Source organism: Poecilia latipinna, unplaced genomic scaffold (assembly GCF_001443285.1).
Source record: "Poecilia latipinna isolate Pla-1442-1.1 unplaced genomic scaffold, P_latipinna-1.0 Scaffold505, whole genome shotgun sequence".
Classification (NCBI taxonomy): Eukaryota; Metazoa; Chordata; class Actinopteri; order Cyprinodontiformes; family Poeciliidae; genus Poecilia; species Poecilia latipinna.
This window is the reverse complement of record NW_015113121.1, coordinates 159,647-183,617: the sequence shown is the minus strand read 5'-3', so window position 1 is coordinate 183,617 and position 23,971 is coordinate 159,647. Positions and strand designations below refer to the sequence as shown.

Sequence of the window (23,971 nt, the reverse complement as noted above, 5' to 3'; positions counted from 1 at the left end):
GCTTTTGAGGAAATTGAAGGTTTTTAGGTGCGTCTTATAGTGCGGAAAATACGGTAATCGTATAAATATTCACCCCCTTCGGGTCAGTATTAGGTAAATGCACACACAGATTGACACAATCATTGTGCCAATCTATTCACACAGATTGGGACCGCGTGGATCTGTCTCTTTGACTAGACCACTCCAGAATATCCACATTGTTGTCTTCAAACTATTTCTTTGATGCTTTGGATCAGTGTCTTGTTGGAAAATAAATGTTCTCCTTTGATCAGAATTGATTTGCAACAGCAATAAAAAGAGTGAAACGTTCAAAGGGATGAAGACTTTATAGCACATTACATAATGTTACATGTTTGCATTCATGTGATGGCAGGTTGAATACTTGTCTGGCTCTTCCTGACCTGTATGCATCTCATTGACTAATTTTGCTTCTGTGTAAATAGCTTACCCAGAAAGTGCTGCTGGAAATAGGTTTCTTTATTATGGTAAAAAAATAAAAATAAAAAGTGATTCATTAGAGCACAAAAAAAAATCCTAATTTCTATCTGAAAAAAAAAGAAACTCTCCTCCAAATAAACAAGATTTGAAAAAAAACAACAACAACAATTGACTGTGCAGGAGACATTATTTTGTCTTTATGTCACAATACTCAAAACATCATTTGGGACATTTGCATGTTTATTGAGTGTTTGACTTTGTGAGGAATGCGTGAAAAGCAAGGGCTGCCAACACTCTGGTATGAAGGTGAGAAAGAGATGAACAATAATGGACTAATACTGTCTTCAGGGATTTGTTGATAGTGGAAAAAAAAGTCTTTAATAAAAATCAGCCGGTGGCTGCTAAAGTGTGCAAAAGCTCACAGTTTGCACAGTGTCGCATAATCATGACTCAGAGAGAGGCCGTGTACTTAGCAGCTAAAGTTCACCTGAAACTGATATTTGACTTTGTAAGCATGACTTGAATAATTAGACAAAGTGTAAATAAAAGTTATGCTGGTTTCCACCACTTCTGCAGGGGAGTCATTATCACCGTAGGATGTCTGATTACCTGTCTGAACACAACAGTGTGACTCGCAGCACTGACTGACAGTTTAATATTAATAGCGTTCTTTCAAATTATTGCAGTTATTTTGGTACTGATTATACCCCCTGAATTGGTTTGACATTTGGGAGCAAAAGAAGACAAAAAAGACACTAAAACATTCTGAAATAGCATCAACATTTAGATCATTAACATACCTTTGCACAATGGCAATAATGCATTGATTGTCTTATTAGTAAGCTGGCAGGATTTATTAGTAGAGATGCACTAGTCAAAATTTTGTAACTGAGCTCTAATCTCAATTAAAAAAAAAATAAAAAAAAAACTTTGAATGTTCAAACCAAAAAACAACACAGAATAAATGTGTTATTGACATTCTATATCATCTTTGGCATGTTGTGATAGCCATGAGCTGGATAAGCTTTACTAAAATGGCTGCTAAAATGGCTCATTTATTATCTGTAAAATGTCGTACTGTATCCAGGTTGGGCATTTATTGTAGTGTTTATTGTGAAAAATTTGATTTTATGATGAGAATATTCTTTATTGTCACAATAAACTTTAGTTAAAAAAAGAAAAACTAACTGAAATGTTACTTTTACTGTTTCCTCCACTGTTCTTTCCACAAGAGTATCAATAAATAGTAAATGCAAAATATGATTAAATCAATTCTTTATGTGCAGTTCAGTGATAAAAGTCACACTTTTTTTTTAAATTAAGTAGCATCCTGATGAAGCTCTTTTCAAATAGAAATATTATTGAAGACCTAAAATGACAATTAAATAGTTGCTTTCATCATCGCTATTATTGTTATCACAACTGCAAAATATGGCAACAAAATTCAAAATTCATATTGCCCTCCCCTAACTCTGTCACAACTTAGGTTTCCAAAAGGCTCCCAATTTGTTCTGCCTTCCTGTTATCTGCTGAACGTCTTGTTCTCTCTTCCTCTCTCACGGTCTGAATGAACCACTCATGTCTCCATATGTCATGAAAATGTAAGCATCTTCTTAAATGTATTTGTTTCCTCTGACTTATGAGAATAACTCACTTTGGGTCTAGACTAGACCTTTCCAATCAGCCAGTTACCAGACAGCACTGATCAAGCTGATCATTTTCTCTGATTTCTATGCAGCTCACACTTTTATAAAATGTGGAGGTGCTTCAAAAAAAAAAAAAAAAAAGCAAAAGCCCATATTGAGTTACAAACACTGACCGAACCCTGGACTCACTGCTGCTGCCTCTGCCATGTGACAAGAGCTCCTTTTGAACTGTGACAAATCTGTACTGGATTGTAGCTGGAGGACTTATCAGTTGGAAACCGCAGACACAAAGTGCTTATCCCACTTTCTCTCTATGCTTAACCCATGTTCCACATTAATATTCCAGTGAGTGAAGGCAGCCTTGGTCCTGTGTGCTGTGATATATTGGTGTCCCTGCTGAAAGGTTGCAGATGAGGCTGACACTCTGTTGTCTTATGTTTACTGACTTAAGTGAATGAATTGCTTCGCCGCTGTCCAAATCATTGAAACCGAAACTACATAAATTTCTAATAAATGTATAGGTCTTGTATGATGTGCTTGGAAAATGTGAAAAAGTGAAGAAGATCCCTTTACAGAATTAAAACTTAACTGTAAAAATTTGCAAAAATATTAGGAGGGTTTAAAATTTGACTAGAAATGTGATAAAAAGATTGAAGAAAATGCAAAAGTGAGCCTGACTGTGGAAGTATTTTAAGCAGGAATAAACACCTGGAGAACTCGAGGAATTAGCTAAAAACATAGATTAGCAAAAAAACCTAATCTATGTTAGATTAGGCATCATTATCAGAGTCTGATAATGATGCCCTGCATGCATGCATGTGTTGCTTATAGTCTCTGCAGTGTACAAACACAAAACATTGTGTTTTAATGTTCAGTTCATTAAAACACAATGTGTGGTCTGATTTGAATTAAGTTGAAGAAAAGTCTGAACATTAAAAAATAACACAAGCTGAAATTGAAAATTTAGTTAAGCAGGTGAGTTTAGTCTTGAGTTAAAATGACAAATGAATTTAACCCTAAATGTAAAGAGCAAGAGGGTCTTAATAGCATTCATGCAAATAGTAACTGAGTAATAAGCTAGATATGTCAGGAAAATATATTTTCCTTAAGAAATGTATTGATTGCAGTACTGTAATTGGTAGTGTAATTGTGTTTAACATTTAAATAATGTAACATAATGGACATACAGGATTGAGAAGGGTTGGAAAATGTTTGGTAAATTACCGAGTTTCTAGTCCAAATAGGAATAGAAACTTTCTATCAAAACTATGGTAATTATTGATAATTTATTAGAAATAACTGGAAATTAGGGGCAGCATCACATCCAACCACAAATATAAAAAAAATATTTTTGTTTATCCAAAAATCTTCCTGACATTTACTCGTTGAACCATAATAACCTAAATAAAATGCATGTACCTACTCAGTTACGTCATCTAAATGTCTCCCATTTTATGTGGTTTACAGACTCAGAGGTGAAGATTCAGTAATTTGTTGCCCTGGGCTCAGAAGTGTAGCCTCGGTAGAAATAATCTGTGGATGTGATGGAGGAATACACGGTGCCTGTAGGGGGCATGACCTCAATACTGGTGCAGGAAGCAGTGTGCTGTGTGTTTTTGATTGAGGAACAGCTTTAAAAACTCTGAAGTGTACATGCATTAAATATGGTTGTTGGGCCAACTACATTTAAATTCCCTGTTGCGTGCTAACCTTTAGTAATTTCGGATGTATTCTTGTTTACACCCATAAATTCTTGTTAATTCCTGCTCCTTTACACAGAATGTTTCCAACATTGAAAATTCCCAGAAGTTTGCATCCCTCCTCAGAGGGACAGTTTACAACTACAACTGACATATAATATTGTATGCAACATACAATATTAGCCTCATATGAACTTCATTTAGATACACACAATGTGACATGCTCTGCACCTGACGCACTTAAAAGGGAACCTACAGTGTAAAATTCTCACTTTACATTTTTTCTACTTCCATTTGGGTCTCAACTGCTTCTAAAAACAGTCTGTGGCCAAAAAGGAACCACCCAGCTATTTCTGGCAATTAGTTCATATTTTTTGATATCTGGAAAATGAGCCATTTCAAAAACCTCCCGATTAAGTCATAATTGAAGAATACTGCGTCATTACCTGGCAACCCTAGAGGAGCTTCGCCCGTTGCCTAGCAACCCAAGTGGAACTCCAGCATGTTTGATTTTGGCGCTCTATGCACTGTACAATGGCTGCAGGAAGAGACACGTTTTGTTGTTTACTTACCATCCAGAAACCACTTGTTGCATTCTTGTTAGTTGTACAGGAGGCTCTACATCTTATTTTCAGAGATATACTGTAGTTCATAGAGCTATCCTAACCTGTTCAAGGAAACATAATATATCACCTTTAAGACTTCAGGTGAGACTTCAGTCAGTTTAAACTTCTGTGTCTCTGGATATTCATTGGCTCATTCATCAATACATAACAGGTGCTTTGGGGCTTTTCAGTGCAAAAGGTGTTGGTTTCAAACTATAAAGCTTGATTTGAATCAAGCACTAAATACTAGTCAGTGGGTATTTACAAAATGTACTAAAACATATGACAAAAATTGCACCTGGTTTGAGATTGAAGCTGCTGCTGCGATTGGAAAGCATTGGTTTGGTCACTTCTGCATTTCCAAACTGGCACTTTAATGTGAACCAATACTGCTGTCTGTCAGCGAAAATAAAATATGAAACACGTGAAGCCGTTACCGAGCTACTGGTTTTGTGGCCCCTCGAATAAATAAAGTCCAGTACAATTATGAATTATAGATGATATTTTGGAGTAGGGACACTAACCAGAAATGTAAGACATCAGTCAGCCAGTGGGGCGCCTCCTCAGGGGATATCCGTACAATATGGAGGTTGTCACGTCATAGTATGCATTCATTGAAGATGTTCAGTTCATTAAAACACAATGTGTGGTATGATTTGATAAGTGATGTCTTGTTTACAGAGTTTTTCAATGGAGATTACACAAGTGCCATTCTCACCTGTGACTGACCACCCACTGAATAGACATGGGCTCCTAAACAGACATGGCTGTCGGATTAGGTTAAGTGTAATACCTTTCAAACAGTATTCAGTGCAGCCCACCACATCAGATCCTGAGGGATGCTGCAGAGTCTGATAATGATGCCCTGCATGCATGCATGTGTTGCTTATAGGCTCTGCAGTGTACAATTTTACTCCATATGAATTTGTTATTGCAAGTTGTTGCAGGACCTTGAAAAAGTATTCGTCCCCCTTGAACTCTTATATTTTGCCTCAATACAACCACTTCAATGTGTTTTGTTAAGATTTGATTTGGTAGACCAACATTAAGCAGTGCAAAAACGGTGAAGTGGAAGGAGAATGACATATTTTACTTAATCTTATACACCTAATTGATGTCCAGTACAAACAATTGCCTTCAGACGTCAACTAATTGGTCATTATATATAGGAAATCATTTACTTTAATTAATGCTATTTATACTTGCGATCCATCCATATCTGCTTGTCTTAATAGTTTCTATATAGCAACCAAAACAAGAGAGAAAGCTACAATTCCTTGCAAACGTACTGTAATTTCCAGTCTATTGAACGCACCTGAATGCCACTCACTTAAAGAGAAAAACATAATTGTTTATATAAGCTGCATCTGTGAATAAGCTACAGGTGTCCATGTTTTAACATAAGATATTTACACAGAAGATGGTGCACAGAAAGACTTTTTTTAACTTTTAGTGAAATAAGTACCGCTGACTTACACAAATATGTAACGTAAATGTGCTATTTCCAAACAGTGCCTGGAACATGGCTGCTAAAAAACAAAGATATATTAGCCTACCAGGAAAAATCATTTATTGCTGTCTTCATTTTCCTCCTGTGTGCTTAAACCAATAAAGCCATCTTCTTCAGTGTTGGAACTGGACAGCCTCAGAATCGCTTAGATTAAATGTGTTAAAATGATCTAGTCAAAATATAGACCTAAATCCAAATTGAAAATTGTTCTTTGCAAACCTCCACAGAATCTGGCAAAGAGAAAATTCAGCTTCTGGGTGAGCAATACTGGTAGAGACATTCCCCAAAATGTTAGTGGCTGCGACTGCAGTAATAGCTGGTTCTACAAAGAAATGACTCAGGGGTGAGGAAAACATATGCACGCCTCACTTTTCAGATTTTTGTAAAACAGTTTTTGAGAGCCTTTTATCATTTTCGTCCGCCTTCATAAACGACAGCCTACTTTGTTCTGGCTAATCCGAATGAAATCCGCTGAAGTTTGTTGCAACAAGACAAAATGCTAAAAGTCAACCATTTAGATGAGTGTGTTGTTCTCAACCTGTGCTTTTTCAAAAACACTGAAAAGAAAATGACTAATCCATCAGCATTACTGCCATGCAGCCCACATGGTGCTGCATTCTTGCTAAACCCTTGGTATGTTTGTGTGTGCTGCTGGATGTATGGGTATCTAGAGTGTGGCGAGGCCCAATCAGGATGGACCAGGCATCTGAACGCGTGGATAACAGCTCTCGGCTGATTTGAACTGCTGCGTTTGTGCTCATGCTTGTGTCATTACCGAGCGCCCGGCTACTCCCGCCTGCTGCAAATTACCGGGTACAAGACACGCACACACGGGGAGTGTTTTTGTGTAGCCACTTATTACCACTCGCCCATGTTCTCTGCGCGCCGCATATGTTGTTGTAATTGCCGTGTAAGTGCAGTAATGGATACTTAAGAGCACATATGTACTCGCCACCCTGGATTCAGTTCTCCGGGAGTAAATAATCCACTCTTGACGTTGTGTATTGAAATGTCATTAAACTGGTTAGGGCTTGGCGACGGCAGCGCTGATGATGCATGAAGGTCTGAGCAGCTTTGTTGAATGGCTGCTCCTTCCATTGTGTTGTTCCTGTTTATTTGCCCGTAGCCATGTTGGGTTATGAATTTTTAATGCGAAGTACACCAAAAGGCGGAGATCATCTCCATCTGCGGGGAGCGTATTAACTCACCTCACACATGTGTACGTGGGTGTCCGCGTACATGCCTGCTCTATTTATCTTGCGTTTACGAGCATCTTTATTTCTGTCGGCGAGCGGTGACACCGCACGCGGTTAGAAGTGGATGTTGTGCTGTTATTTGGCAGAAGGCGCGTTGTTCACTGCAGAACTTGAGTTTTGTGCATCCTCCTGTCCATCAGGGTGTTATGTGGAGGCATTTTTGAAGTGTTACTATGGAAACCAAGCACTGCTGTTATATCCTGATGAGCCTTTCTGCGCTGCCTCGTCCGCTGTCACACTCCTTGCGTGATTTTAAAAAGATTTTTTTTTTTCTAACAGTTTCCCTCAGCTGCTCTCTCTGAGTGGATTCATCAGCTTCTCTTTTATTCATCAACACCATGAATTGTGGCCTTTCTCACTTTTTTCTCCCGTTTTCCCTCCCTTTCAAGCTCGCCCCCCACCATTTTTCCTCTTTTTTTCCATCCTCTCGTATTAATCACATCTTCTTTTCGTCTTTCCTCCTTGCGTTTCTTCTTCACAGTTCCTGCTTTTTGCTCTCCTTCCCTACCCTTCCCTCCCTCCGCTGGGTTCCTTATTGCTGTTCCTTCCTCCACCTCCATCTCTTTTGTGTATGTCTCTATTTATTCTTTGCTCTCCTCTCCTCTTTTCTCTGCTGCCTTCCTCCCACTCGCTTCCTCCTCCTTTGCGCCTTTTCTTCTTCTTTGCCGTCCTCGTGGAGAACTCAGCTCGTTTACAATTAGCATGTGCACCTGCAATTAAGCCTGACAAACCACTGGTAATTAGACCTTTTTGAGAGACAGGTTTTCTTTTTATGTGGAGATCAGGTCTCCTCCACACTGTTCGGACTCTCCACTCGTCTCTTGCCCTTTTTCCCACATTTGCTCTTTTTTTTTTTCGTAACAACCTGACCTATTTATTTTTGGGTCCCTTGAACTTTAAATGTATGGATTAGCTCTGCAAATGAGACCTGCATTTTATTTACCTCTTTTCTCAAATGCTGCTGCATGCTTAATTTAGAATTAGAGCATGAACTTAGTTTTATTAAGATGTATCATCTATAGCTCTGCAGGAATTGTGGCCCAATCTGTCGCTCCCCCAGTTAACTTTTGGTTCAGACTATGACTAATTGTATATTTCTCTGCTTGTCACCTATCCCTGCTTACATCTTTTCATCTTTTTCCTCTGTTCTTCCTCCACCATCTCCTCCTCCCGTCTCCCTTTTTGTCTGTGCGCAGTGAAGAGCTGTAAATGATTAAAGTAATAGTAAATAATAGGTAATCAGTCGACTTCAAGGAGCAGCGTATCGATCTTAGGGGTTTGGAGGGAGAAGTGATTCTAGAGGGTGATGCATTGGAAATTTCAGCTAAACTTTATTGAAGGGATGCTTTAATATCGACATTAGTGTGCTCAGTAATATTTTATCCAACTCAAAGAACAAATTTCGGTGCGTTTTATCTGGATTTGATGGAGTGAACCAACACAAAGCACTGCAAAATAGTAGAGCTGCACAATATATTGAGTGTAAACTGCCTTCCCATTATCAGTACATGCAGTGTTGCAAGTAAAGGAGTACTTGGACACAATATTTAAAATTACGCAATGTGATAATTGTCAAAATATCATTCACTACATTTCCATAATATATTTGGCCAGTTGTATACCCACTATGCTCTCGCCTGATGAGATTTTTAGTGGCTCAGATGCTTTTGTTCACAGAGAGTGATGGAGACTTTGCATAGCGTTAAAGTAAAACAACAGTGAGATAATCATGATTGATATTGACGTTGCAAAATATAGTAAGAGTATTACAATTACATGTTTTACTGCCATCATACAAAGTGGTCCAGTGGTTTTAAAATGTTTTTTTTTTTTTTTACAAATACCTTCAATAACCAGTCAGGCTTGATTTTTCACCTCTTTGGGATTTCTTTTGAATGTATTATGTGTGAAAATATGCCCATGTTGTATTAATATGCTTTTGTAATATGTTTGTATTTTTATAATTTGTTTTGCTGCCACTTCTAGACCAGATCGTTGCAAACAATAATTTGTCTCTTAAGTCGTCTCACCTGATTAAAGAAAGGCGAAGTAACATAAAGAACTAAATTCAAAAGTGCCTTGTGCATTGGTATTCAGCATTCCTGAGTCAATACATTATAGAAGTGCCATGGATGGTCTCTAATAGCCATTAATTTATTTGTTGCAAGCTCCTTGAGTAAGGAGTCACAAACTAAAACACTCCCACCATCATATTTCACAGCTGCTTTCTTCGTTCAAAATAAAAATCCTTATTCTGCATCAAAACCTAAACATGATTTAACTGTGCAAAGACATAATATTTTTGTATTGCAGACAGCACTGGATTTATGTAAGTCTTGAAGTCATTTTGTATTTCTGCGCTTTGCAGGCTACAGAACCTGCAATACCACAATATTAGTCGTAGTGAGAGTTTTTGCCTTTTCTTTTTTAACTTGTATGTTTTTTTTAATTATTATTTTAACTTCCCAGGACAGTCACAACATGAAAGCGTATTGGTCTTACTCGTAGCTACTAGCTAAAACCTATTTTAATGTCAAACTAAAAATGGAAGAGTCAACAGTTTTCTAGGGGCAGAAAAGCAGTGAAAGTAATGTGGAAGTGGGAGAGAAGAAGGAGGAAGAAAAAACGAGTGAGAATCTCAGCGCAGCTCTGTTGGAGTGTCTAATGGTCACTTAGCCCGGCAACGAGTTCATGGCGCTTTGAGGCTGTCAATCTGTCAAAACGCACCCAGTACTACCCTGACTCTATCAAAACTGACTCACACATCCAGCCCACAATGGATTTAGTGTTGCTGGTTGATGCTCTGTGAAAGGAAGTCCCTCTCACTATGTAGTTTGATACTGAGCCATAAGAGTCAGTTGTGTGTCTGACCCTAATATTAAACTAAGACGAAATACACAGTTAAAATATTCTCTTTTTTTTTTTTAAATAATTTGATCTTTTGTGTTTAATTTTTGTTTTTACTTGTATATAGTTTAAGTTTTTGTGGCTTTATATATGAGAAAAATGTCTTTTACACTTGAAAAGTAAGGTGTAATTTTCAGGTATTCTGTTTTGTAATTTCTGTTCCTTATCTGCTAATGTAGCTAACCTGAACCACCACTGTCCCCCGTATTGACTGCACCAGCTACATCTTCCCACCAAATCTCCAACAGTGGATGGACAGTATTATATTTCACTTGCAATGTTTACTTTCAAATTAGCATGTTTCGCTGTGTTGCTGATTGTATCTTGGTCCCATACAGGAGCAAAACCTTTCACTTTGTGATATGTCACTCTTCAGACATGAGCTTTTGAAGGGGGGCTTTTATCCAAAATTCGCATGTTTTTGTACTTCCATTTGGCTCTCTACTGCTCCTAAAAACAGCTCAAGCACTTTATGGACAATAAGTTAATGTTTTTTGGTGTTTGGAAAATGAGCCGTTTCAAAAACCTCAGAAAGGTCCAGTGGCCAATTGATTGCTTTCCTTGCATCGAGAAAAAGTTTCCCAGATCTTAACTGTGTCTCTCTTCTTTCCATACAGGGACGGCATTTACAATTCTCCACGATGCTTGTCAGCCTCCACCATTCTCCCTCCCATCTTCAGGACAAGTGTTTGGTGTCTCCCTCCTCAACTCGGCACTCTCCTCCTCCTTCGGACCAGTTGTGCCATCGCTCTCAACGCCAGCCACGGCTCACCCTGCCCTTTCTCTCCTTGTCCTTGTCTCTGCTCCTACTCTCCATACTCCTGTTGCCCATCTGCGAACCCCGAAGAGTTGGGGGGCCAGGAACGGGGCCTGGAGGTTCCCCAGGTGGACAAGGAGGTCAGAGAGGAGGCGGAAACCAGAGGGGCGCTGTTATCCCTCCTCATTACTCTCCGGGTTCTCCAGCACTTCCTCCTAACGCCCCCAAACTGATCAGCTCGCTCAGCATTGCCGTCATCCTGGTGGGCAACTCCAGTGAAGTAACCCTTGGTGCAGGACTTGAGAAAGAGGACTTCCTCCACATCCCTTATCCCCCTAAAGTCGAGGTGGTCACCATGAACGAGACGGACCCGAAGAGCATCATTAACCGGATCTGTGCGCAGATGATGAGGAACTCTCTACAAGGCGTAGTGTTTGGTGACGACACGGACCAGGAGGCCATCGCTCAGATCCTGGATTTCATCTCTGCTCAGACACACATTCCCATCCTGGGGATTCGAGGGGGGTCCTCCATGGTCATGGCTGCCAAGGTAAGAAGCCGAGCAATTTTATGTGGAGTTCATTTTCAAAAGAGAATAATTCCTGCTCGTGTAAATCTAACGATTCTCAACAAGCTGTGGTATCCTGTCAGCTTCAGCAGTTTGAACAGGTGGATCAGCCCAAATGGTCCGTTTTAGATCGAGGAGGTAGGCCTGCCCTCCGCCGTTGGACCTCATTCCTTCGCAGCCTTTTGACAGATCGATTTTTTTTTTCCCTGTTAATTGACGTCACACTGAGCTTCCAGACAATGGCTCGACTCAACCTTTAAAGGACTCACAGTGTGAAGCTAACAAGTCCGAAAACATCTCTGTGGGACTGTAGTCTGGTCTGAAGGTGTAAAACATTAAACAGAGCAGGAAAGAAAAAAACAAAACAAATATCAAACAGGAAACACAACGAGAAAAGTATAATGCCACTATACACTATAAAAATGAACATAAAAGAATGAAAGTAGCTGATTGAAACTGACATTAGCGTTGAAGTCAGCTGTACGCAGCATGAGCCAGTCTGATAACCTCACTAAAAATACCCTGATTTTACGGTCTCGTGTATTCACCCACGAATTTCAAGCAAAAGAATTTCGACTGGGGTCTTATTGACTTTAATTAAAGCAAAAATGACTCCTCCTGCTAATGCTGAAATATCACACCATATTGACTAATACAGTTTTAATAATCTGAACTAACAGAGCCTTTTTTTCTGCCTGTTGACTTGCAGCAGGAAGCAGATGGTGGGGGAGGGGAATTTAAACCATAGAAGAAGTAAAGAAGAAAATGTTGAGATTTTGAAACCACTGTCTGCACTCGCTGATTTATTTATGTTTCGTGGTTTCACTCTCTCTTTTGGTGTGAAATGTTTTCTCAACAGAGAGGCACTTATTGAGGTTTTCTTTTTGTTTCTATAACTGCAGTTAACCATGTATTATTTATACCCTTGGTAGGTTTAGGTTTTAATCTTACCAACATGTTTCTTCTGATTAGAAGTGATATTAATATTCCCCAGCCAGGATCCTCACTTGAATCTGATAGAGGATACGTGGAATGAGCTGAAGATTAGGGGGATTCTTTCACAGACTGATTTATGAGTGTGTCAATAAAGATCGACATATTTTATGCAAATAAAAATCTAAATTATTGATATCTTTCAATGGCATAATGTGTTTATGCTGATAGTATATTTTGGAGATTTTCCAAACATCATGCTGCCGGTCATTAAGAAGCAGGTCCTACTTACCAATAGCTAGACAGAGGGATATTTATTAAGGAGTTATTTTTATATGTATAATCATTAATATGCTACAATTTGTTTTAATCTGCAGACTTTATCATCAAAGTTCTTTCAAATTACATTTCACTTCAGTTTCAACCATGTAAGTTTATTTTTTAACCAATGTATCAATGTGGGTCGTGGCTAATCGAGTTTGCAAGTTTGTATGTGGCTAATTGAATGTGCTGATAATTAGGTAATACGTTGTGAGTCCAAGAGAATGCCAGTTGTTTTTTATTTCCAGACAGGTGGTTATGCAATGTCACCATAGTACATATACAACGCCTTTGAATTACACCATTTCTTTGGCTTTTTCCCCCCCAAAAATAATTCACCCGGCTGCAACTTTGACCTACAAATTACTCGTACTTGTTCAGTTTTCTTGCAATTGCACTGTCATGAACGTTAACATTTTGCATTCTAATTAAGGCCTATGTCATATGAGAAAGAGCTCTTAGAGTGTTTTCATGTCTTAGTGTTTCTGAACACATTTCACAGTGTGACTTTGTTGTGAACTTTCTAGTACATCCTCTGGAGTAGATTGGCATCACTCTTACATGTGAATAATCCTTCTGAATGCAGCATAATGTGACTCTGAATTGTTTTATTGCTTGTCTAAGGTCATTGCTGATGTCTTCCCTAGCTGGCATCGGGGTAAGACACACTTGTATATTCCAGACCTGGAAGCTGTCAAAACCTTGTGCTGTTTAAGAAGTAGTAACACTTGATCCATTGCCGAACGGCCAAGTGTGTAGTTTTTCTTCCCTATGGCAGTAAAAAAAATCTAAATATAGATCGGATTGCAAGTGGTTTTGCTAAATTTTGCAGTCTCTCTTCATAGATCTAATCTGAAACTGTTTTTTTATACTGCTGCTTGTCTTAGAACGTTCCTACAAAATAGATTGTTGATCACAATGAGTCCTTTCCGAGTCATAGGTTAATAAATAAGTAAATACAATGCAATAATAAACTGCGATATTTGTGTTTCATGAAATGTAAAGCCTTATGGGGGCGGGATTATGTAAAATTGACTTTTCACAACTTTATATTAAGTTATGATGTTACTCTTTCATTAAAAACTGCTTGCATATTGCATATTGCTTTAATTGCTCCCACAAAGTGCTGCCAATTTCCACAAAGTTATATTTAATACATACAGCATTTTTTTTTAACAACTGAAGGTAACAGCATATTTGATTGTGTTATGAAGTGCATGAAACCACCCAAATGAATCTGGTTTAAATTGAGTTCTCATAGAACATTTTAATCAAGGACTACATTAACTTGAATAAGCAACAGAACCGAGTCCAGTTGTGTCCAGCTTTTCATCAGAAAAGTCGAACCAATCAGGAGACCTCGCCGTGTTTTTCTTCTAATAAAAGGCTGTTGCATAATAAACAAAAAGCGGCGAACAAGAAGACAGCGGTGTCAAAGATGAGGAACAAGGCAGATAAAGAGGAGAAGGACGGGGAGATTTTGAAATAACACAATTATTTACTCAACATATAATTACCACATTTGCAGCTGACAGCGTGACAGAGGCCACAAACCGAAAGAGACAGAGGTGAACATGTGGATGATGCTTAACAGCACGCCCGAGGGCAACAGGAAACAATGTGCATCTATGACTGAAAACTGCTTTAAACATCATCAGATGCTTAACACATTTTTCCAGTGATTACCATTCACTTGGCCTTTTTCTTCTGAAGCCTTTATTCTCGCTGCGCTACACATGTTCGCTGTCAGTCACACGCTCACGCGCAGAGCGAGGGGGTGAGCGCGGTGGATATTGTTCGCATGGCAACCACCTGCTTATATATTTCTCCTTACACACTGTACAAAAGCAGGCAGGAGGGTGAGAAGACTGTTTTTTTTAGGCAGACAAAAGCGGTGGCAAGAGAGAAAATGTCGCGGTCAGAGAGGGGCAAGTTCTTGAATAGATGAACGGGGAGATTAAAGCTAAATAACACGAGTGGGGAAAAACAGGAAAAAAGGCATCAAGAATAGGATGGTGATAAAGTGAGGAGGGTATTGACTGGAGAATTGCCTCTTACTGCTGCCAAGTAGCATTTTTTTTTTCTTTTAGAAATGCTGCTCATGATTCTGTTATTTGTAGCTTTGACTCACACATCCCATGAATATAATCCAGGACCCTGCTACGGTGCTGAAAAATCCCCCCCAGAAAACAAAGAAATGGACCTTCTTTCTCAATATCTTTCTGCAAAAAACAGGATACTGACAAAATGAAACAAATTTGTTTTATTGCTTAGCTTTCTTCACTAAACTGGTGCAGTTGTTAAACAACAGTTGTAATATTACTTAAATAATACCAGAATAAAGAGATATATACAACAACTTTTTCTCATAGTTTTATGACTAATACATTTCATGACAATATTCTGCTAATATTGTGCCTTTATTTTGCTGATGTTCATATTATTCTCATGATATTATGAGTTTATTGTCCCAATTAAAAGTCTCACACTAGTATAATACTAATATAAATGTTTTTGTAGCAAAATTTAAAGCCATGCTTTCCTCTTCCTTACTTACTTCGTGCTGAACTTTCACATAAAAATCCCAGCAAAATTATTTTCAGTTTTGGGTTTTTAACCTGATAGTTTTTTTTTTTTTTTTTTTTTACGTGAATCAGTGTAAGGATTTTTAAAATACTTTTACAGAACTCTGCATACAGAGTGTGAGTAGAGCAGTATTTTATAAGCCTTGGCTGTCGCAGATTTCAGGAATAAAAGACGTGACTGTATAGAAAAGTGCCATGCTGACATCCCAGCTGTGTGTCTGTGTCAGAACATGAGCCCCGTTGACCTTACACGTCTCAGCAAAGAGGAAGTAATTTTTGTCAATTAACCTCTTGTCTGCACCCCAAGCTAGGCTGTGTAGGCATGGATTGGCATCTGCTTTTATTGCGCACAAGTCTTAATGCGTTCCTGGCCAATTTATAACATAATTTGTACCCTGAAGAACGGAAGAGGAGCTGGTGTTTAGACCCGCATGTGCGTTTTCTGTTATAGTCTTCATTTTCTGGTGACAGCAGTATTCGTATTATTCCCCATTACTATCAGTTCATTTCTTTACTTTTATTGTTTGGTAAAATGACGTACAGTTTGGAAGCTACGTTGAACTTCAACTAAACCCACCATCGTCCCTCGTGCTCATTGCAGACGACCCGATTTGTGACTGTATTCTGGCTTCCAGGAGCTCATTGTAATAAAGCCGTGCTACATCCAGGTTGGTCCATTGTCCACCAAGTGATTTGCACGCTTCCGTTTAGCCATTAATTCACACTGTGCCATGTGTCGGTATTGGGGATAATAGGACGTCGAAGTTGGCCCCTGCCTGCACTCAACTATGGCTCCGGAGACTAATGAGGCCCTTCAGATCTTTTGTTGGGACATAAGCTGTGTGTGTCTGTGCAGGAATACGGACACGTACAGTGTGCTGGTATAGAAAGATAATAGCCTCTTTGCCTGCGTTTGGGGAGATTAGCAGCAGTTGTTTTCAGTGCAAACAAGGTGCACAGGAGCGCTCTGCTTACCCGGTGTCATCAGTCATAAATGGTACGCTCTTATTTTTCTTCTCGGATTTGAGTGCTGAGTTTAATACTGTCCAGCATTCTCTGAAGCATCATAGTAAAATAAATAAATATATATATTCTAGGTTATATTTTTTAGACAAAATTGTTGTGATCCGTAGTTTTCTGTGTTTATTTTTGAGTTTTTTTCTGTTTATTGTGATCCTGTTCCCTGTGAGTCTCAGCGTCTTCCCCGTTGATTGATCCCAGCTGTGTCCCGTTCCCGTTTGATTACCCTCCCAGTGTATTTAGTCCCACCTGTTGTCTGTGTTCCTCGTCAGATCCTCGTCTTTGTTAGCGTTTTTACGTCTCTTGTCAGTCAGTCAGTTTCCTCAGTAGAACTGTGAAATCCTGAGGTTGCTTGTTTCAGTCTACAGTCTTCATGTCGGTTGCTTCCGGGATTAACTGTGTGCTAATTTGCTGCCGGGCTGCCTGATCCTGGACTGTGAGCTTCTCATTAAACTCATCTTCATCTGGGTCTCCGCGTTCATTCTCACCACCACCAACCACACCTTATGACAAAAATATACAAAGTTCTTCAAAATGAAGCACTGTTCCTTCTGTTTCAACATGTTTTTTTTTTTGTTTTTTTTTTTTACATCCACACATTTCAGTGCACTTTATTGGCATTTTACAAAATGTACCAACACAAAGTATTGCAAAAATAGCTAAGTGAAAGGAAAATCTAGCTATAGCTGTAGAAGTGAAAGATGAACTCAAAACACCTTGCTTTTACAGAGGAGTGGCCAAAAGACATCCACAGCATCCACATGACGAAGCATGATGGTGGCAGCATCATGCTGTGGGGATGTATTTTTTTTCACCTACAACAGGGAGACTGACCAGAGTTAACGGAAAGACGAATGGAGCTACATGAAGGCAATCTTGAAAGAAAAATGTTCGGTTCTCCTAAGAACATATTCATGTGTTAGTGTCCTAGTCAAAGTCTAGCCATCTATCCAATTCATGATCTTTGGCAAGACTGTTAAAATTGTTAACAATAGGTCTCCGTCCAACCCGATGTGTTTTATGTGCACTCCACACATTTTAGATTTATTTGAATTAAAAAGTCGTGTGTCATTTTGTTTCCGTTTCCCAACAATCCTCAACTTTTTATTGGACTGTCACCTAAAATCTCAATGAAATGCATTGCAAATTGTGGTTGTAATCAAAAAGATGAAAAACAAAAAATTCTAGAGAGAAGTAGTCTCTGTACAATCAGTAAACATTGTAGAAATCATGAAAACAAACAGGCTGAGTGTCATGAAGCCTCCCGTATCCTAAAGCCTCTTCTTCTGCTTACGGTTCTTTATTTTTGGATTTAATGTCGGTCTGTCTCGGGTGAAAAACTGTCTGTATCAGGTGGTCAGTAATAAAACTCACAGATGAATGGGCTGCTGTGTTTTGGCTCGCTCATGGTGGGATTTCTCCAGCAAAGAGAAAGATAAAATACTGTGTGTAAGAGCAGCAGGCCGCCATTGTATCCCAGATGAAAAAAAACCGTCCTCTCCTGTGCACACACAGCTCGCCCTGTCACTGAAAACTGATTCACTGCTCTTTGATTGATCACCGCAATTATACACCCTCTCTATCTTGAAATAGGCATCCTTTTGTTTGTGTGTGTGCGTGTGTGTGCTCTTGTTAGACAGATGCGATCTGGGAAGTAAATTATCTCGCAGACCTGCTTGGCTACTTGAGCTCGACATACATCAGGCCAACTGTACAGCGATAAGTAGCTCCTTGTCAATCTGCAGCATCTGATGATGGTTTGAGCCATGGGTCACCTCAGTTCCTCCTCCGTTTTGTTCTCATTTCCAACTTAGGGCTTTTGGAAGCATCCTTCCTTAATACTCCAACGTCTGTTATGCAAGTTGATTGTACAAAATTAGATAATAAGCTATAATTGATTCCAGGTCCACTAGACTTAAAGGGCAACTATGGAATGCACATAAGCAAATAGAAAATCATGAAGAAAATCATTATCTCTGTAACATAAAAAATAATCAGAAAAATATGCAAATTTGAAACATGAACATAGAAGGAGAGAGTAAATAGACACCAATTTTGAGGCTGTCTCATTTGAGTTTAAGTACAAGCTTTGACTAGGCCATTATCTTTGTGATGGCAAGCCACACAGGGTGAGATCCACATTTCATTAATAGTTACTTTTCACTTTAGTTTGTTTTGTAAGTTTAAGTATTCTTATTTTTTTCCACCTTCCAATGTTTATATGGAGTGCACACGTATTAACACTGCAAGGTCAAAATTTATTTATGTTGTATTAATATTGTTTTCTTTGTTTGAGTTACCTGGGTGTTTGGCTCCCCTTCCTGGTGGATAAAAGGCGTGGCAAAGTGCTGAGGTTCCTAAAGTACAGCTGATGGCCTCATTGGACTGAACCACCTGTGTCATGCTGGGGGGGGATGTTTTTGGGTTTATTTTATTGTTTGTGTTAATTGTTAGGTGGCAGCCATTTTGTTTTCCCCTATTGTGTCCATATGGTTTAGCTAAACCTGTATTTAAATCCCCTTCTGTGTCATTTCAGTGAGGTCAGTTTATTGTTTTGTCAGTTATGTCTTCGTCTAGTAATTTATGTTGACCTCTTTTATTGGCATGCCTGTTTAATTGTTATGTTAACTTTTGTTCATATTTTTGGGTAAATAAAACCCACCTTTTTTGAATTCAACTACCTGTGTTCTGCGTTTTGTACTGCCTGGTCCCTGACAATCTTATAAAAATACTTTGATTTAAACACCAGCTCTCGACCCGAAGCATCGGTGTCCTGCATGATTAATGTGATCTCGCTCCAGCAATTATATTAACATTTTCATGCTCTGTAGATATCTTTAAATGCTCATTTGATTCAGGTGTTTTAAACACATCAGAATCCGGGAAAGGTTTGGCTACCCCAATCTAACTAAACCAACTAACCCTTTAAACGATTCTCCCACCTCAGCTGTGGATTTCTAGAGCTCTTAAAATTTTGATTAAATTTTAGTTAAAACAGGCTTCTTGGCTGATTCTTTGACGGTCTTCCAACGATGACTGAACAGAGCTCCACAAGATGTGCAAAACTTGGGATATTGTTTTATAGTCTAAACTTACTTTAAAACTTTCTTCCTCATCTTTCTGCAGTGTTCCTTATTTTTCAAGATATTTCTGGTCACTAATATTCACTTTTCTTTCAGATAACATGATATCTGAAAGAAACATGATAGCGTGTATCATTTTCATTCCTTCACATTTATCTGCGACTTTGACTTGATCTATCACCAAACATGCCAAAACTAATTAACATACAAAGTTAAACTTAAGGTTGGGGGATATGGATTAGATCTTTTTTTCTTTTTTTTTTTTTAGGATATTTTGTGGTACAGTTGTGATAATGATAAACGTGACGATAAGGACTATTTATTACTTCTTTTTTATGCAACTGTGTGGTTGTGACTGCATGGCACAAACACAAACCTATTACAGTACATGCTTCTTTGGGAAACCAGTCACATGTAGAGGTGTCACTTGTATCACTAAGCTGCACACAGTCACTGCATTTAATCATATTTTCAAATGTATTGATAATTGACAGTCTCAGTTAACAGGCAGAGGAAAACCCCCCCAGTAAAACTTAACATTCCTGACAATAAAGACAATTTTGGGGGATTTTAAACATTTATTGTGACAACAGCAGAGATGAAGCTGCAGTGTCTGTCGCTGTCCTCACTGTGGTTAGGCTAATCTCATCCTGTTAGAGCTTTAAACACACTTCCTTTTGCTCACAATCACTCTGTCTTCATGAGACACCGTGGCAGACTTCATTTGATTGATGTTCTTATTTTGCTACCTTTAACCCTTAAAAGCCCTTAACAGATGGAGCTTGCGATAGGATATAAATCTCCTCAGAAATAATCCTATTTACCATCCCTGTGGTCTTGGAGAACCAGACGGAGGTTCTCTACGAGGACAGGAATATTTGACTCAGAAAGGTAAAAGCTTAGGAGCTTTGAGATCCGAATCGATCCAAGGAAAACGTTTGGAACTGAACTGCTCTTTTGTCCCATTTTATTGCTTTAAATTTCCAGCAACTTCCGTTTAGTGCATTTTTCAGGCATTTGAAAGCATTAGTAAGAGTCAAATATAGTGCAGTGACCTATGCGATGTTTCACCTCTCATTTGTTTCTGTTTTTCAAACCCCAAACTTTTTACTGAACCAGTCTCTTCAACCTTCTAAATGCTTCTCAGAGTCTTCTTTGCCAAATTATTAATTAATCTTATGTTTGAGTGTACCTCAAAAGTCCTTTTTATATTGGCTCTCCTTTACAGACCAGGAGCTATAATACTTAGATGGATGTGAAGAAGCTCAATAAAGATTATGACACTTTTGAAATGCATTAGCCTTCTCCAGGCACCTCCATTAAACAAAGAATAGTTATAAGACTGGCAGTAAGTTTATGGGATAAGTTCTGTGACCCTTAAAATTAAAAATCAAATCGATAAATTTAAGATTATTTTATTGCTTTTCTTCATCTTGCTTGGACAAATTTAAAATGAGTGTTAGATAGAGCTTAATTTACATTATTCTATTAATTAATTACAAATCCTGAAATTAATTTGATTAAAAGTTTTAATCTTGATTTGTCAATCTCAATTAAATACTTTATTTGAGTCCCATCAGAAGTTTCCTTAATCCTTAAACATCAGAGTGTTTGCAGATCCTGAACATGCCACTCTGATAAACTGTTACTTCTGGAGATTATCGCTTCTGATGCCAAAATAAAATCAGTCTATAAATATATTGCCTGGAAATTATATTTTCTTGTGACTCAGTTGATTATTGCAGCAGCCAAGAATGTAATTAAAAAAAAAATCATTGATCTAGTTCCATTAAGCTGACTAATATATGTGCATAAATGTCTAAAATTCATGCAAATGATTAGCAGTTAAATGAAACATTTACCAGTCAGTAATTGTTCAGGGAGTCTGCTAATTGAAAAAGTAAATACAAGATGTAGAAAAGAAATTTTATTTTAAAAAGTCAGATTTAGCATTTTTAGAAATAAATGTGTTCCCTCTTCTTAATTGTAGGTTTTAAGACTTACTTAGAGATGATAGTGGCTCAGGGGTTTGCCCTGTAACCAGCGGGTTGCCGGTTCAAACTCCTGCTCTGTCTGTCCCTCACCATCATTGTTTCTTTAGGCAATACACTTCTCCTGCCCTGTCTGATGGTGGTTAAAGACCCCGGTGGCACCAATTGACTTGGGTTGAACTGTCAGCCTGCCTCAGGGCAGCACTGGCTACAATGTAGCTCACCACCACCAGTGTGTGAAAGGGTGAATGACTGATTGTAGCACTTTGGCATCCTCTTGAAAAAGCACAAAGCAAATTCAGACCATTTAACTGCCTTTTGAATGGTTGCTAACTACTATGGGAAGTTTCTGCACCTCCATCACAGCACCTGCTGCAGATGGGAAAACACAGTCACCATTGCAATCACTGTACAAGAAGCATGAGAGCTAAACAACCAATCGGTTTTAGCTTTCACGTGAAATCTTTGTGTGTTAATATGTTACTTAAGCTGCATCCTGAAAAAAAGGCTTCATCCGTTAGCTTTCCAGATGTGTATGCAAATAAGAGCTGTTTGCGTGTTTTCATGCACAGTAAAAGCAGGTTGTTCATTTCTACAGCTCAGTCATGCTGCCACTGCTGTCTGGAGCCACCACAGTCTCACCACAGAAGTTGTGTGCTTGCTCAAAACACTTTGGGAACTTTCACATTTCATGCTGCATAATGCATTATTGATGCAATCCAGAAGAGCTAGGATTGCTACTAGGTCCTGTAGAGACTGTGGATGTTCTAGCAGATTTTTTTTTAATGTTTGATGTGCATTTGTTTATTTACTCCTGTTAGTGCACAAAAAGTACTAGAAACTGGAGGAAATGGAAATTTATACCACAGTAATTATCATAAACTACAATAATCTCCATTCAATAGTTTCAGAAGTTGAGCTTGGACCACATTGGTTAAATGATGGTGACTTATATTTTGCTAACTATGTAACTTTCATGTCATTTATGCTGGGTATTTTATTCTAGAGATTATGTCTTAAATTGATTTTAAGGCATTTTACTGTTGAGTTTGGTTTAGGTAAAAAAAAATAAATAAAAATACAAGTTTAGATTTAGCAACAGACCATAGTTGGGATGTACTGATCTCCCAGAAAAAAAACAACAACAAAAAACCTATTACCTCTTCACCTTGCTAAAACATTTTGTAATTTGATTACATTTTGTTGACAATTCACATCTGTTTATGCAATACATTTTTAAACTTGGCATATTAGTGTTGCTTTCATACATTTTTTAGCAAGTGGGGCTTTCATTGTCATTTTATTACTGTGTCTTATAAACAGGCACGTTATTTACTTTAGCCTTTTACAGCCAGCATGCAGACCGACTACACAACCGTCTTACAAAATGCATGCAACAATAACAGCAGAGACTACCGCAATGCTAGGTAAAGTTTTATTGAGTTAATATTTCATGGAGGAGCGGTATCCTAGCAGCAGACCACCACGACTCACTTCACAGTGCCCCCAGGATTAGACGGAAAGCTTGCTGTACTGTTACACTCCCCACTTTCTCACACACACAAATTAAAGGAAGTCGGGAAGGGTTAAAGTGAAATATATTTTCTCTTTTCGTAACACCATTTGTAGATACATGTATCTGCAATGTTGCAGATACATTTTTGGCTATACGTTTTGCCCGCTTTTGCCTTTTCTTTTCCTGTGTTGGTTTCTGAAGCCACACCCTAACGACAACTCAGGTACACTGTGTCCTGCGGGTTGACCGAGCCCTCCATCAGCTTCTTCCCTTCTTTTTTTTTTTTTTTTTTTCCCAGTTAATTTCGTAAATTTTAATTGTGTCCTTCAAATGAGCTGAAAAACTTCTCCTTTCCCTTCTCCCTCCCGCTTCCTCTTTTTACTTCCAACTCGCCTTTCTTTCCTTATAATGAGTTCGTTTTATCAACCACCGCGCAGTGCGTGGACAGGATGAATAATTCTGGAGATCACAGGAGGCTTCTCTGCATTACACTCGGTTACAACAGGTTGTCAGGCGGCTTTGGGAGCCGCATTCCGCTTCTCCCTGCCAGCAGTAACTATCTTGCCTTTTTAACATTCCAATTCATGAGGCCTAATTAGCCCGCTAATCTTATTAAGGAAGGCAAAGATGGGATATGATTTAAACGGAAGTGGATTAGGTTTTTCATGACACCATACAATAGTGTGCCACTGCAGTTTTCTTACCAGCTGATGAGTGTTAGATACTTTTATAATGTGCTGATAAATGTTATATTTACCTTGAACTTTATAAAAAAGTTGAAATGCTGGAAACAGTGTTGCTCATAGTACTTTAGGCTATTTTTTTTTTTTATTGACCTTGAATGGCCCCTTTTTGTATCCTGATTCAACATGTACTATCTAAAAGAAAATAAAAAAAGAAGGGAAGATTTCTGACTAGTTCTTAGAGTTGTCTTGAATTCTTAAAATTTGAAACTTAGTACTGATACCGAAACATATCTTGAGACGCAATACCATTTTGAAATGCGAGTTTCTTTCTAATTTAGATTTGCTCTACAAAAACATAGGCACATTTTCTGTGAATTATTTGAAGTCACATTTCACAGAAAAATCTGTATATATTCATCAGTTGTTCATTTTTTGTGTGGTTCTGGTAT

The 23,971-nt window shown here is 38.4% G+C and overlaps 1 protein-coding gene across 6 annotated transcripts in view; it reads left to right on the top strand.

Moving 5' to 3' along the window:
- The window catches only part of grin2bb (glutamate receptor, ionotropic, N-methyl D-aspartate 2B, genome duplicate b), a 141,575-nt gene that overhangs the window by 25,569 nt on the left and 92,035 nt on the right, over positions 1-23,971 (top strand). For all 6 annotated transcript variants that reach the window (XM_015040345.1, XM_015040343.1, XM_015040340.1 and 3 more), the window contains one exon: positions 10,680-11,369. In XM_015040345.1, the coding sequence (XP_014895831.1) occupies positions 10,680-11,369 (690 nt within the window). The remainder of the gene's footprint in view (positions 1-10,679; positions 11,370-23,971) is intronic.